At 42.9% G+C, this 14,830-nt stretch overlaps 1 protein-coding gene across 1 annotated transcript; it reads left to right on the top strand.

Annotated features, from left to right (window-relative positions):
- Positions 1-2,595: 2,595 nt before the first annotated feature.
- Positions 2,596-5,343, top strand: LOC110900097. The gene is made up of 2 exons (XM_022147000.2): positions 2,596-2,742; positions 4,053-5,343. Exon 2 carries the CDS (start codon positions 4,116-4,118, stop codon positions 5,103-5,105), a length of 990 nt encoding a protein of 329 aa, XP_022002692.1. The 5' UTR covers positions 2,596-2,742; positions 4,053-4,115; the 3' UTR covers positions 5,106-5,343.
- Positions 5,344-14,830: the final 9,487 nt, after the last annotated feature.

Genomic DNA, 14,830 nt, shown 5'->3' with positions numbered 1-14,830 from the left:
CGTAGAGGACAATTATAATCAATTTTTTCTTTTATTATATCTAATGAACTATTTTGTTTTATTATATCTAATGAAGTTGGTTGCTTTGATTTATTTATGAGGTTTATGTAATGTAATTCTTTTGACCCAAGCTATTTTGGATTGACCTTTCTAGTCTGGTCGATTCTAGGCGGACTTATTTTTGGCACCCACTGACTAAAATTCCTGGATCCGCCACTGCCCGCCTCTTAATAAATTAAATGTATATTTTTAAATTAAAAAAAAAACAAATTGTTCATCACCACCACCAATCGCCACCGGCGAATTCGTTCTCACCAGTACACCACTGTCGTTAATCCCCTACAACAAATCTCCTTCTTCATTAAGCCCCTTTATTTATGCCCTCTCATCTCCTTCTTCATCTTCTTTGTTAGTTTTCTGCCACCATTGAAAACCTGCTACTCGACGGAATAATGTGTCAAAGTATTAAGCATCAACCAGAGGATTATCATTATTACATCCAGTCAATTTCACTTCCACACACCAGTAAACTAGTCCGATCCTTCTTAATCGACGCCAGAGCAATACAACACAACGGACTCATCGTTTCCCTAACTTAATTGCACAAAGCTGATCAAACACAAATTTAACCTATGATCACCAAATGTAACAATCTTTAGACTATACTGGAGCAAAAGATCATTATAGATTCATCGTTTCCCTAACCTAATTGTGCGCAATCGATCAAATCCAACACAATGCCATAATTGTGTCCGAAAAACACTAAAATCAACGATCTGTAAACAATACCGGTTTGAAATGGAACCGTAACGGCGAAATGCACGACACATCGGAGATCAAATCAGGAACAACGGCGGTGAAACAACCGGAGATTTTGCGATTGATGATAAAATGACATACAGTAGGGTTTATAGAGTGAAAATGTAGATCGGAGAGTGTAAATTTTGCGATTATGATTAAATGATCAACTAATTAAGTGTGCAGATAATGGTGTATGAGTGGAGAGAAGTGATTCATTGCATTAATTCACTTATGCAACTGCGACAAGCAAGCAATGGTGTAGTGTGTGTTTTTGCGGTGGTGCTCATGGTCATGGGGGTGGAGAACGTGATAAAGGGAGGGGGTGGTCACTAGTGACCATTTTTCCATCACTCACAATATCCAATCATGTTTCGCCATGTCAGCAACCATTTTTCCATCACTCACAACCTTTTTTAGTGGGGGTGGTCATCACTCACCACCACACCCAACAATTCCCCCCCACCCCAACCAACAATTACACTCACAAATAAAACTATCACGACGTTATAAAAATAACGAAAATCGATTTCGTTGAAAATATAATGCGTTATACTTTGTTGTGGGGGTGGGAGAATGGTTTCCATCACGCGTTATACATCATTCTATTATACAATAACGGAACCGCCCCGTCACCCCTAAGAGGGAGAGGGTGGGTGGGGGTGGGGTGTTTAATGTTAAAAAAAAGTGGGCCCACATGAATTTGCTAACCTTTAATTATTTATCTTTTAATGTTTAATATATTGTTTTTAAATAGTAATGGTAATTTTGTCATCTCACATCCACCTAACTGAGAAAACTAACGTCCATCCACTTCAGGGACTATCCGAGTAACAATCGAGGAAACCACAAGGAACATACGTGTAATTTTGAAAAGGTGGGGACTAAAGGTGAAACTTTATCAAACCACAGGGACTATTCGTGTATTTTACTCTTAAATAAATTATCATTTTATATTGTAATAATAAAAATGGTAAAGAATAGGTTAATCTGATACTTGAAAACCGGTTTACTTCCATGCTTTGAAAACACTTTTAATGTTATTAGATCCGTGTAATACACGAGTTTAAGGATAAAATATCTTTATAATAATTTTGATATAAGTCTATACTCACCGGATATCCTAAATGGAGTTAGATTTTTAGGCTTGCCAAACTATTAATAATTACTAAAGGTCAGTGTTCAAGTGACATTTCCAAGAAATATTGAACAAAATAATGGTTTATATAATGGTCTATGTAATGGTTATCAGGTTATTGAGGCACTCATATTATCCGGAAGTAATACTAGCACTCGAACATTTATCCGTAGATTTTGTTTAATACCGCCAAGTAGAAGGATTCTGTTTAAATTGAAAAGAAGACAGTTTCCTCTCACCCTATGTTTTGCCATGACGATAAATAAAAGTATAGGATAATTTCTATGTAAAGTTGGTTTGTTTCTAAAATAATGAGGTTTTACACATGACCAACTGTTGCATCATCTATGGTAAAAAATTCACTTATATAAATTTATGAAGACAATAAAAGATGAAATAATTTATAATTTTATATCCTTAAACTCGTGTAGTACACGAGTCTAATAATCTAGTAACATAATACAAATGGGTTAACCCGCCAATCGAACCGGGTTGACTTGAACCTGACTCATTTAGCTAAACGGGTTCACAAGTTTAACCTGAAAATGACCCCAACCCCTTTAAACTAAACCCAAGCCCGTAAATTTCGTGTCAGATTCATGTCGTGTTTTCGAGTCGTGTCAGAAATTCACGCCCCAAATACTCTTTCAAGAATATAATAGAGTATTAAAATCTGGAAGATTTTTAAACTACAAAAATTGATTACAATACTTTCCCTTTGATCTAATCTGCGTTCGTTTTGTTCTTGTTGCATAAACAATTGAAGCAATTAACCCTAAATCAAGAAATCCTAATCGATTCACCAGGTAATTTCTCTATTCAAACCCCTAATTTACTCCCTTTTCATCGTTAATTTATGTAGCTTGTTAAACTAACCCTAATTCAGTGAACATATCTGATTTTGACTTGTTCGATTTAACGGTCAAAATTAGTATAACTCCCAAATCAATTTCAGTGATATAATATTTTACTTCATGAATTTAAGCCTTTTTTTATAGTGATTATAACCACTTGAATGATCGAAGAAGATTCAAAATCTTGATAATAAGCTGATTATTTTGGTTCTAATATGATGCAGAAATTCATTGTTATGGTGTTCTTGATGAACAAATTTGTAGCTTTTTCATGTTTGATTTGTCTTTGAGAGTACTCACTTTGTTCCCATGTTGCTAATTGATTGTTTGATGATCTGTTTTGACACTTTTTTGTTACCGATCAAATGCGAATCAATTAGCATTAGGCCTGTAAACGAACCGAACGTTCATAAACTGTTCATGATCTTGTTCGGCGGGAAGTTCGTTTATGTTCGTTTATTTAACAAACGAACGAACACGAACAAAAAAAATTGTTCGTTTAATTAAATGAACGAACATGAACACACCTTGTGTTCGTTCATTTATGTTCATGAACATTCTTTTATGTTCGTTCATTTCTGTTCGTGAACGTTTGTTTATTTACGTTCGTTTAAATTTTAATAAATACAGAAATAGTTATATAAATATAACTAATTATTATATCTATGAACCCTTATTTAGATGTGTTTTCGAATGAAATGTAACATATTAGACTTGTTTCTTCAATCATGTTAATTTATGTTTATTCAAATATGTTCAGTTAATTTTTTTTATGTTCGTTTATGTTCGTGAACTGTTCGTTTAGGCTTTAAACGAACGAACATAAACGAACACGAACATGCCCGATTTCTTAATGAACGAACACGAACAAAAAAATGTGTTCGATTATATGTTCGTGTTCGTTCAGTTCGTTTACAGGCCTAATTAGCATTTTCGACACCTTGTTGGAATGGTTTATTGGTCTCCCCCCCCCCCCCCCCAAAAAAAAAAAAAAAAAAATTATTAATTTTTATAATGTGTTTTTACGTCATAACTTAAAGTGGTTGGGTTGTAGGTTGGTGTCAACCCGTGAATATTCATGTCATGTTTAGGTTCACGTGCCTTGACATAATTTTCAGGTTCATGTCGGTCAAACTACGAATGTGACCCGTATGTCATCACTAGACTTGAAGACCTTAGTTATTAAATGAAGAACAGTTTTTGATCAATATATGCCAATAATTGTTAACATTGTTTAAATGTTTTGTTCTTTTACCTTTCAGATAAACCCGAAGCAGTTCTTGAATAACGCTGTACAGAATCTACAGATTACATCCAACCATAAAATGTCGTCTGTCGTACAACCTCCGTCTACGATGGCATCGTTGGTTCTTCCGAAAACCCGATCTACAAACCGCAAAATTTGGACACCTGCAAACTACAGGTTAACCTTTCCTCATTTACTCACAAAACACCGCACTGTATGCTGCACAAATGCAACCCCATGGGACCCACCTCCCGTCAGATACGCTGTAGAAGAAGATAACACCAAAGGCGAGTTCTTAACGCCGTTAACGGGTCCCACCACCTTATTTGAAACCCATGATTCTAATCAAACAAAAAAAGTCGAATCTGTAACAACGGATACAAAACGGGTCACGAAAGGCGGGTTTATTAGATGGCCTATGTGGCTTCTCGGCCCGTTGGTTCTATTAGCTACGGGAATGGTTCCGACTCTTTGGTTACCAGTTTCGTCAATCTTTTTAGGACCGAATATAGCCAGCCTTTTGTCGTTGACCGGTCTTGACTGTCTATTCAACCTCGGCGCGTCACTGTTCCTGCTCATGGCCGACGCGTGCTCACGTGACTCACGTCCCAACACCCCGGCTCAAGACCCGTTTCGTAGCCGACCCCCGTTCGGCTACCGGTTCTGGAACATGGTCGCAACCGTATCCGGTTTCGTCTTTCCGTTAGCCATGTGGTTCGGTTCTCAAAAGGGTGTTTTAACTTTTTTTCAACCTCACATTTCTCCAATTTCTTTCGGGATTCTCTTGGGGCCGTATCTTTTGCTTCTTGGGGTGCAAATGCTGACGGAAATGCTGACGTGGCACTGGGAGTCGCCTGTGTGGCTCGTGACGCCTGTCGTGTATGAAGCGTACCGCGTGTTGCAGTTGATGAGGGGCTTGAAACTTGGGGCTGAGCTTGGTGCACCGAGTTGGACCGTTGATGTGATCAGGGGTTTGGTGTGTTGGTGGGTCTTGGTTCTCGGGGTGCAGGTCATGCGGGTTGCGTGGTATGCTGGTTTTACGGCTCACCTTCGTGGCATCCAACGCTAGTGATGTTCGAATTACTTATGGTTGATGCACAATGCAAGTTTCATGTTACCATTTTGGTATTGTTTGTTAAGTACAACAATAAGGTGTAATGTACATATTTTTTTAGCAATTTAGTGTTTGATGTTATATTTAAGGGGTCATGAGGGGTTTGTAGAATTGTAGAAATCGATCTAGATCGTTGAACTTGGAGCCCGAACTGGGACCGGCCATTCATGCATTAAATGGTCGGGTTTTTTTCTGTCTTGGTTGTCGAATAAACCCGGTCTCTTGGTCCGGGTCAAAAGCTGAAACGATGGAGATTTTGTAAACATGGCAGTTCAAATCTTTTCCAGATCCGGACCAATGTATGAAATAATGGGAAAGGCTGTCCAAACCGGTTTTAATCTTGAAGGACCCGAGCCGGCGAGCCCGACGGGTATACCCGAAACCTGAAGTATTTGGGACGGGTATACCCGATACCTGACGGGTATTGGGCCGGGTATGGGTATGGAAAAAAAATATTTCGCGGGTATGGATCGTGTATGGGATTAGACGATACCCGACCCGATTACCCGAAACTATATACCCGTTTACCCGAAATATATACCCAAAAACTTTTAAGTATTCATATTTGTTTGTAATGTTTCATTCTTGTAGCTTTATAATTCGAGGATAAACTTTTCATTTGAAATATGTATTTTGATGATATTATTCATATTTATATGCTATGAAATGCAAAATTATTTTTGAGATTAATATTTTATTATATATTTTTTAAATATATCAAATATTATTATGGTAATGATGATATATATGTTATGGCAAAAGATCAAATACAAATAATCTTAACATACTAAACATACAAATTGAAGGAAAACTCAAAAAGACAAGGTGACATTTTTGTAATTACAACCAACTATCAAAGTTACTATACAAATGTGAACTCAACCAAAAATACCTAAAAAACACAATTTTTTTAAATATTTTTTATAAAAAAATCGCTACATTTTGTTAGCAAAAAATTTTTTTTTTGCTGCTACTTAAAGTAGCGATTTTTTAATAAAAAAAAAAATCACTAGCGATCACTAGCAAGTTTTTTTTCTTGTACACATTCTACCAATGTTTTGAGATTTGAACCGGTTGTCATGCTGGTCGCACTACTGATTTACTGGTCGAACAACACTCAGAAACTGGATGAGTAATAACTAATTTCAAGAGAGAATTTTATGACATAAATTTTAAGCTTTATATTGTTATGTTGTATATAAACATGGTGTTTTTTTTTTCCTTCTGTAAAATAAACGGTTCATCGATTCATCTGCTAAAGCTCATGTACACGCTATGAGAAACCAATTTCTCATTGAGCGTAACGTTTAAAGACATGGGACGTCACCAGTTACCTGTTTACACGCTAATGGACATCTAATTTAACAAATTAAAACGCGTACTCCTTGAAAGTGATAGTATTGGATAGTGTTGATTTCTTTAAATGGCAGTAGTTGCTTCAATGCCTCAATTCTGAATCAAACATGAAATGAACAAGTTGTGTAACATGGCCATGGAACGAGTGCAAAGGATCGACAACTTGGAAAAAAGTTATAGAGACCATACTTTACGCGACCATTTGGAAGACCCGGAACGAGTGTGTTTTTAGAGGCTTTATGTTTTCGGTCTTAAAAGTGGTAGACGGCATAAAGGAGTCGTTTTTGTGGCTTAAACATAGATCCACTTTTAGAGATTTAGTATGGGAGCGATGGAGAGATTTTAGTGATCAGGATATTGTTGTGTAATGTTCGTTTTTTTTCTTTGGGACTCCCACTTTCTTGCTGGCCCCTTATATTTTATAATCTAATAAAATAGCCGACATTCGAAAAAAAAAATATATATTTAAAATGAATAAAAGATCCATGACAAATTTAAGAATCTAATAGGTTCAATTGGTGACACTAACCATATTAACTTTTGGGCGGACATTTGGTTTGGTAACATTTCCTTTCAGATGGCATTCCGTAACTTATTTAGACCGGAACAAAAGAAACTATGCAAAGTTAGAGATCGAATCAGATGGCACAAAACCGGTGTTGAGTTGGGATGGGTGTGGAAAAAACAGCTCGTTACTACAATAGAAATGACGGAATGGGAAGGGTGTTGAAGGGGTATGGTCCCAAAAAGTCGCGCAAACCTCAGATCAGGTTGAGCATGAGACCACACTCCTTAACACAACAAGGTGTTAACAACAACCTTGCGCGGCCTACATCGCTCTACGATTATCCCGCGCGAGGGAATGCACACAACAAACCCAGATATCAGCACTTAACATAAAACAATGGAAGAAATGAGCCACTCGGTAAGGAAGCGCGCGGCTACCTACAGTGGTACACAAGGTACAAGTGGCAGTAAAAGGAGCCAATGAGCGTCTAGCAGGCTCTGGTCAATCGTGCGCCACGATCGCCTGACGAGAAGTACACAAGGACGCCTACATGGCACCAATCAGAGGACGGAGACAACTGTCCCACGATCTCCACTCGTCTGCTGATGACAGAAGGACAACAAGGCCGACAACAATGACACGTGGCTCCAATCAAGGTGCGCCAGCACCGACGAGCATCTAGAAGCCACTAAGCGGTCGAGGCCAGCGAGGCAAAGAGCATATTCGTTGTTGTCCGTTTCTGGCCCAAGGCCCATCAGCCCACAACCTCTTACACCTCTCCGGCTATAAATAGAGACCTTCATTCCTCAGGTTAAACATTCTATTCTCTTGGTTCTCACTCTTTACACTTAATTACTCTCAAAGCAGTCGCTTATTCTCACGCCGGAGCCTGGTTAAGAGGGAAACCCCCACATTCCCCTCTTAACGAGTAACGGTGTTCTGTTTTGCAGGATGATTTACCAGTCGGAGCTCAAATACCTCAAAGAAGATTAACCTCTATGATAGGAACATAAACCCTTCTAATTAATACCCTAATTAGATCAGTGTTTCTTCATTGGCGCCCACCGTGGGGTTTCTATAACCACCCTCATCTTCTTTCATTTGAGCTTTTGACATCTTTTCCTTCCTTCGACTATGACTGGTCAAGGAATCATCCCAGAGTTCGGTTTCGGAACCAACTCTAACACGGCGTTGGGTGAAGGAGTCCAAACCTTCCAAGCCCAACAAATCGAAGAAATCGGCGAAGTTGAAATCAACAATACTGGGGGTCCGCGCGGGAGCTTCACCCGCATCACACAAGTGGTCACCCCAGGAAACGGAGAAGGACCTTCGAACTCAGCGCCACCTCAAAATGTATCTGCATTACTTGGCTTACCAGAAGGCGAAACCCCAGCCTCATGGTATGCCAAGAACATCGCCACTATCAATGCAGCATACCAATCGCTCATCGCGCAGCAAGCAGTTTTGACGGCAGAACCGTCCTTGGTCACCCCTCCGAGTCAGGGGGTGCGCCAAATGCCACCACCAGCCAATCTACAAGGCAGAACTAACAGGCCTCCCCCTACAAGACGTTTAAGCGTACAAGACACGCGCGATACAAGAGGGGAAACGGATAGTTACTATGAATATCCGTCGAACCTTCAACGAGGCCCTGTTCACAGCCGGCTCACGCCGCGCAACATGAACAATGAATGGGAAGAAACCGACCCATATGATCCTACATGGGAAGGTGACGAAGAATCATCAGTCTTTAATCGTTTACCAAAAAATCATGAGTACTATAAGCCAAGACAACACATTGGCTATACAGAAGAAGCTGAACGAGATTTCCGCCTGGCATACAGACCAGCGGAAGCTGCGGAACACTCCAAGTTTATCCCGAAAATCGCACTCGCACCGCTCTCACGAGAGAAGCTACCCCCAACCGTTGGGAAATTCAATGGGTTGACTGACCCAGACGATCACGTCAGAACATTCACGAGTGTAGGCTGCATGGGAGGTTGGAACATGCCCATGTGGTGCCACCTGTTCATTCAAACTCTTACCGGAGCGGCTCGCGCCTGGTTTGACAGCCTTCCGCCCGGAAAGATTAAGTCATGGACAGATTTCAAGACGCAATTCTTAAGCTACTTTAGCCAACAACGTCGCTACCAACGCGACACAGCCGAAGTAGAAGATATTTGGAGAAGAGATGGTGAAGGTCTGGAGGACTTCATCACGCGTTTTAACAAAGAGTGCCTGGAAATAGGCGGCGTCAGTGAGCAACTCATGCGCTGTCACTTCAAAAAGGCTATACGCTGCGATAGTCTCATTAGAACCATCACAGGCAAAGATGGAATGCCGAAGGAGTGGGATAAACTGATGGAAGCCGCAAAAATCGTCGCGCAAACTGAGGAGTCCCTTGCTGGTGGAAAGGGCTACTACCCAGAAGATCGATTTTCAAGAGGAAGTACGCGCGACAACAACAACAAGCGCAACAAGTACAAGAGCCATGACTGGAAGTCTGAGAGACCCAGAGGCCGTGACGACAGGCCACGTTACAGAGAAGATGCGCGAGAAACGATTGACCGAATCGGTTACAAGAAAGCAGTCAGAGACGACAATCGTGACAAACACTGGACTCCGCTCACAAAAACTCCAAAGGAGGTATTGATGACGGAGAATGTCGATTTCAAGGCGCCAAGGCCAATGACAAACAAGAAAGGGCAAGACCCTAACTTGTACTGCGATTTTCACAAAGATTCAGGGCACTTAACCGACGACTGTTACAGCTTGCGCCAAGAAATCGAGAGAGCGCTCAAAAGCGGCAAACTAAGCCATTTAGTGAAGAATGTACGCAAGGAAACCCGTCAACTCCAGCGCCATGATGAAGGTAACCACAAAAAGGTCCGTCGACTAGAGACTCACATGGTCAACGGACCCAGGTACAGCGCGAAAGAGAAAGGCAAACGCCCTTATGAACCTTCGTGGCAAGAGCAGCAAGTTGTATTTCCAGTAGTGCGCGGCGGACCTCGCGCCACACGTCCTGTGGTCATCACCGGCATAATCGGGCATTATGAAACTGACTACATATTCATAGACCCGGGAAGTACTGCTGACATCATTTATGAGCAATGTTTCAATCAACTGGATGAAGAGGATAAAGCGCGACTCGAACCTGTCGATTATCCTTTGTCTGGATTTTGCAACGAGATGGTTTTTCCTCTCGGACAGATCAGTTTCCCCGTCACGCTCTCTGACGGGAAACACTCAAGAACAACAAATGTGAACTTTATGGTAATGCCAGTGAAATCGAGGCATGATGTGCTTCTTGGGAGGGAAACACAAGGCGGGCTAAACATGGTGACGTCAACGCCTCATTCTGCAATAGGTTTCCCAACCAAAACAGGAGTCGCAATCATATACGCCAAGAAAGAAGTAATGTCAACTGAAGAGCTGCGCCCAACAAAGGCGGCAAAGGTCTCCACGACTGAGCCGGAGAAATGGGTTTTAAACCGAAAATACCCCGAGCAGACCGTGACAATTGGCCACGCCATTTCGTCGGACATCAGAACACGTCTGAAGCAACTGCTGTTTCGAAACATGGATATATTTGCCTGGACGCCGGCAGACATGACCGGTGTCCCGCGCAACATCACCGAGCATTGCTTAAACACGTACCCATCTGTCGAGCCAAAGGTCCAAAGAAGGCGCAGCCTAGGGGCAGACAAGACAAAAGCAATGAACGAGCAGGTATGTGAGCTGCTCAAAGCCGGGATCTTGCGAGAGGTAAGATATCAGAGTTGGGTGGCGAACCCTGTGATGGTCGAAAAATCAAATGGCGGATGGTGCATGTGCGTAGACTACACTGATCTCAACAAGGCGTGCCCAAAGGATTGCTATTCCTTGCCTGAGATCGATAAAAAAATAGATTCTCTCACGCCATACCGATGGAAGTGCTTTCTGGATTGCTATAAAGGATACCATCAAGTGCAGATGAAGCTAGAAGATGAAGACAAGACAGCATTCAGAACAGATCTTGGAATCTTCTGCTACACAAAGATGCCTTTTGGTCTGAAGAACGCAGGCGCGACATATCAACGCTTGATGGACAAAACCTTCGCAGGTGACATCGGAAAGCACATTGAGGTTTATATCGATGATCTAGTGGTGAAAAGTCCCGAGGAGGACCAAATGTTAAAAGACATCGAAAAAACGTTCAACTCATTGCGCAGCGTAAACATGAAGCTAAATCCAGCCAAGTGTTCCTTTGGCATGGAAGAAGGGAAGTTTCTGGGCTTCATTGTCACAAACGGCGGTTTCAAGGTGAATCCAGAGAAGGTACAAGCTATAGAACGAATGCCCTCACCGAGAAACATCAAGGAAATGCAACGACTAGCCGGCCGGCTGGCCGCGCTAAATCGTTTTCTCTCCAATCACGCCGCAAAGTCGTATCCCTTCATCAGTACACTGCGCAACTGTGTAAAGAAGCAAGAGTTCAAGTGGACACCGGAGGCAGAAACAGCTTTTCAACAAATGAAAGCATGTCTGATTGAACTGCCCACCCTTACGGCGCCATTTGAGAAAGAACCCCTTGTACTATACTTGTCATCCTCGGATAAGGCAGTAGGGTCCGTGTTGCTAGTGGACAGAAACGGAATTCAAACCCCGATTTATTATGTCAGCAGGGTACTCACAGACCCAGAGACAAGATATTCCACGATGGAAAAGCTAGTGCTTGCGCTACTTCATGCCTCCAGGAGGCTGCGCCGATACTTCACCGGGCATGTGATAACCGTGCTGACAAACTTCCACATCGGAACCATACTACAGAAGCCTGAGACGTCAGGCAGATTGGCGAAGTGGGCCATTGAGCTGGGAGGCCACAACATCTTGTATAGGCCACGCCCAGCAATCAAAGGTCAGGTTCTAGCCGACTTCATCACGGAAGTGCCGGCTGATAAAATCAAAGAATGCGAGATGATAGAGACTCCCAAAGAAGATACAGAGAATCACGAGTTTACTTACGCCATTAAGTTGGATTTCAAAAACACCAACAACGAGGCTGAATACGAAGCATTCCTGGCAGGCCTACGCCTCGCCATCAAGATGGGAGCAAAGAACTTGCGCGCGCATGTTGACTCACTCCTGATAGCAAGTCAAGTAAACGGCATATACGACGCAAAAGGAGAAGTCATGGCCTTGTATCTGGAACAAGCGAAGGAATTGCTACAGCAATTCAAATCCCACAAAGTTATACACATTAATCGCTCAGAAAACAAGCCTGCCGATGCTTTGAGCAAGCTTGCCTCGACTTCCTTTCAACATCTCGCCAAGGATGTAAGGATAGAGGTACTCAAGAACCCATCGGTATTGCTGCGCCAAGTTAACGTAATCGAAGCAGGGCAGCCATCGTGGATGACCCCCATCATCCAATACTTACAAGAAGGGGTGCTTCCCGAAAACAAAGCGGAAGCAAGAAAGATCCAAAACAAAGCCCTACAGTACGAAATGAACAGCGGTATCTTGTACCGAAAATCCTTCCTGGGACCACTACTGCGCTGTGTGGACCCCCAGGATGCGAATTATCTGATAAGGGAAATCCATAAGGGGATTTGCGGCATCCACTCCGGGCCACGGATGGTAGTCGCGAAGATCATGAGCGCCGGTTACTACTGGCCGGGTATGCATGTTGACGCAATGAAGGAGATCCGCAAGTGTGACTCTTGCCAGAGGCACTCTCCAAAAACGCCGCGCCCTAAAAATGATCTTATCCCCGTATCCACCGCATGGCCCTTTCAACAATGGGGAATTGACATGGTGGGACCTTTCCCGGATGCTCCCGGCGCCGTAAAGTTCATCATAGTAGCTGTCGACTACTTCACAAAGTGGGTAGAAGCCAAAGCCCTTGCATCCACCACAGCTATGATTGTGCGCAAGTTCATATGGGAGCACATCATATGCAGATTTGGCCTCCCGCTCAAGATCGTGACAGACAATGGCACCAACTTTGCTTCAGACGATCTTAAGAGCTGGATGAAGGAGATGAACATTGAACACACTTTCACCTCCGTTGCGCACCCACAAGGCAACGGACAAGTGGAAAGTGTGAACAAATGCATCGTCGAAGGGATAAAGGCCAGATTAGGAACAAGGCGGCGCGGATGGGTTGATGAGCTTCCAAGTATTTTATGGGCTCATCGGACCATGCCAAAGACAAGTACCGGCGAGACCCCTTTCAGCCTGGTCTATGGCTCAGAGGCGGTAATCCCGGCGGAGATTGGCCTGCCTTCGCCACGCATGACAGCGGTCAACGCAGTTGACAATGAAGCGGAAAGGCGTCTAGACTTGGACCTGTTAGAAGAAAGACGCGAAATCGCAAGAATCAGAGAGGCCAAATACAAAACCCAGCTGGAAAGGTACTACAACACAAGGGTTCGCATTTGTACCTTCAACCCAGGGGAATACGTCTTTCGCGACAATGAAGCATCAAATGCGGAACGTCCAGGGAAATTGGCACCTAAATGGGAAGGCCCATATCTGATTCATGAGGTCCTGGGCAAAGGGGCCTACAAATTGCGCACCTTAGATGGCCACATCTTACCAAGAACTTGGAATGCGCAACAATTGCGCAAATGCTATATGTAATCTTTTCGGCCTTGCGCCATCTTTCAATTCACTACGCCGGCTACGAGCCATTAGCAAATATGTATGAAGGCCTAAGAGCCAACTTCTGACTTGAATGAAAACATACGACATGTTTTTCTATTACATTTTTTTTTCGTTACAAATGCATGTTAAACTTTTGATTAGCGCGAAAACACTCCAGCATTTCAAGGTGGTTCAAACCACCTCCAAGGTCCTCCGCAAACAAAGCGCGAGACCGGGTGGCCACCTTATACTTAGAAAACGCCTCCATTTATTCGAGCTAATTTAACATAAAGTTTTTATAACAATGCAGTAATTGCAACAGAAAAAACAAAAGGTTTCATTAACAACTTGCGCAACTGCGCAGCATCATACATAGAGTATCAAAGAAATTACAAAGGCACCAATGCCTATCAACTACTTACTCAACAAACTATCCTATTCTTCGCGACGATCATCACCATCATCTCCGTCGTCTTCACCATCATCGTCATTGCCATCATCATCACCGTCGTCACCGGCGGGCTCTTCGTCGGACAACTCGACGGTAACTGGTGGATCGAGGATTGCCTTAAGACGCTGGCACCAGTCGTCTTTCTTTAACGATTCGACAACCAACTCCATGATAGGCAAGGAGAGGTTGTCATAGGAATTCTCAGCACTTGCCAGCGCAGCATCGGCATGTTCTGTCACTGAGCAATGACTTGTGTCAAATTCTTGCCCAAACATTTGCTCAACATGATCAGCACACTCCAGGTAGCCTCCCCGATGACCCACCGCACGCGCCGCATCTGTCAGAGCCGCTACGGCGCGATCTAGCTCGTTCGCATTTAGGATGGAGTTGGCAACCTTCAACAAAAGATAAGCATTAAAGAAAACTCTTAAAACAATTTAAGAAAAAAGCATAAGGCACTTACCAACACTACTCCACGAGTGCGCATCCACTCCGCTTCTGAGACAAGTGTATCGACGATACCTTGAGCCTCAGAGTAGTTGGTTTGGGCCACATTCAGCGCGGCAGTGCTCACAGCACGCGCCTCCTCCGCATCAGCGGCCTTGACCTTCTCAGCCTCAAGGTCAATCTCCAAAGACTCGCATCTGTCGATTTGCTCATTCAAGCGACGTTTGAGTTCCGCTATCTCAACGTCCTTGGCATGGAGATCCTTGTCCTTGTTGGACAATTGCACCT

This window comes from Helianthus annuus, chromosome 13, assembly GCF_002127325.2.
Source record: "Helianthus annuus cultivar XRQ/B chromosome 13, HanXRQr2.0-SUNRISE, whole genome shotgun sequence".
Classification (NCBI taxonomy): Eukaryota; Viridiplantae; Streptophyta; class Magnoliopsida; order Asterales; family Asteraceae; genus Helianthus; species Helianthus annuus.
Note: the sequence above shows the minus strand (reverse complement) of the source record. Positions and strands in the feature narration are given on the sequence as shown.

What these genes read in the sequence shown, in the direction of transcription:
- LOC110900097 (XM_022147000.2), top strand. Translation starts at nt 4,116, where the DNA reads ATGTCGTCTGTCGTACAACCTCCGTCTACGATGGCATCGTTGGTTCTT.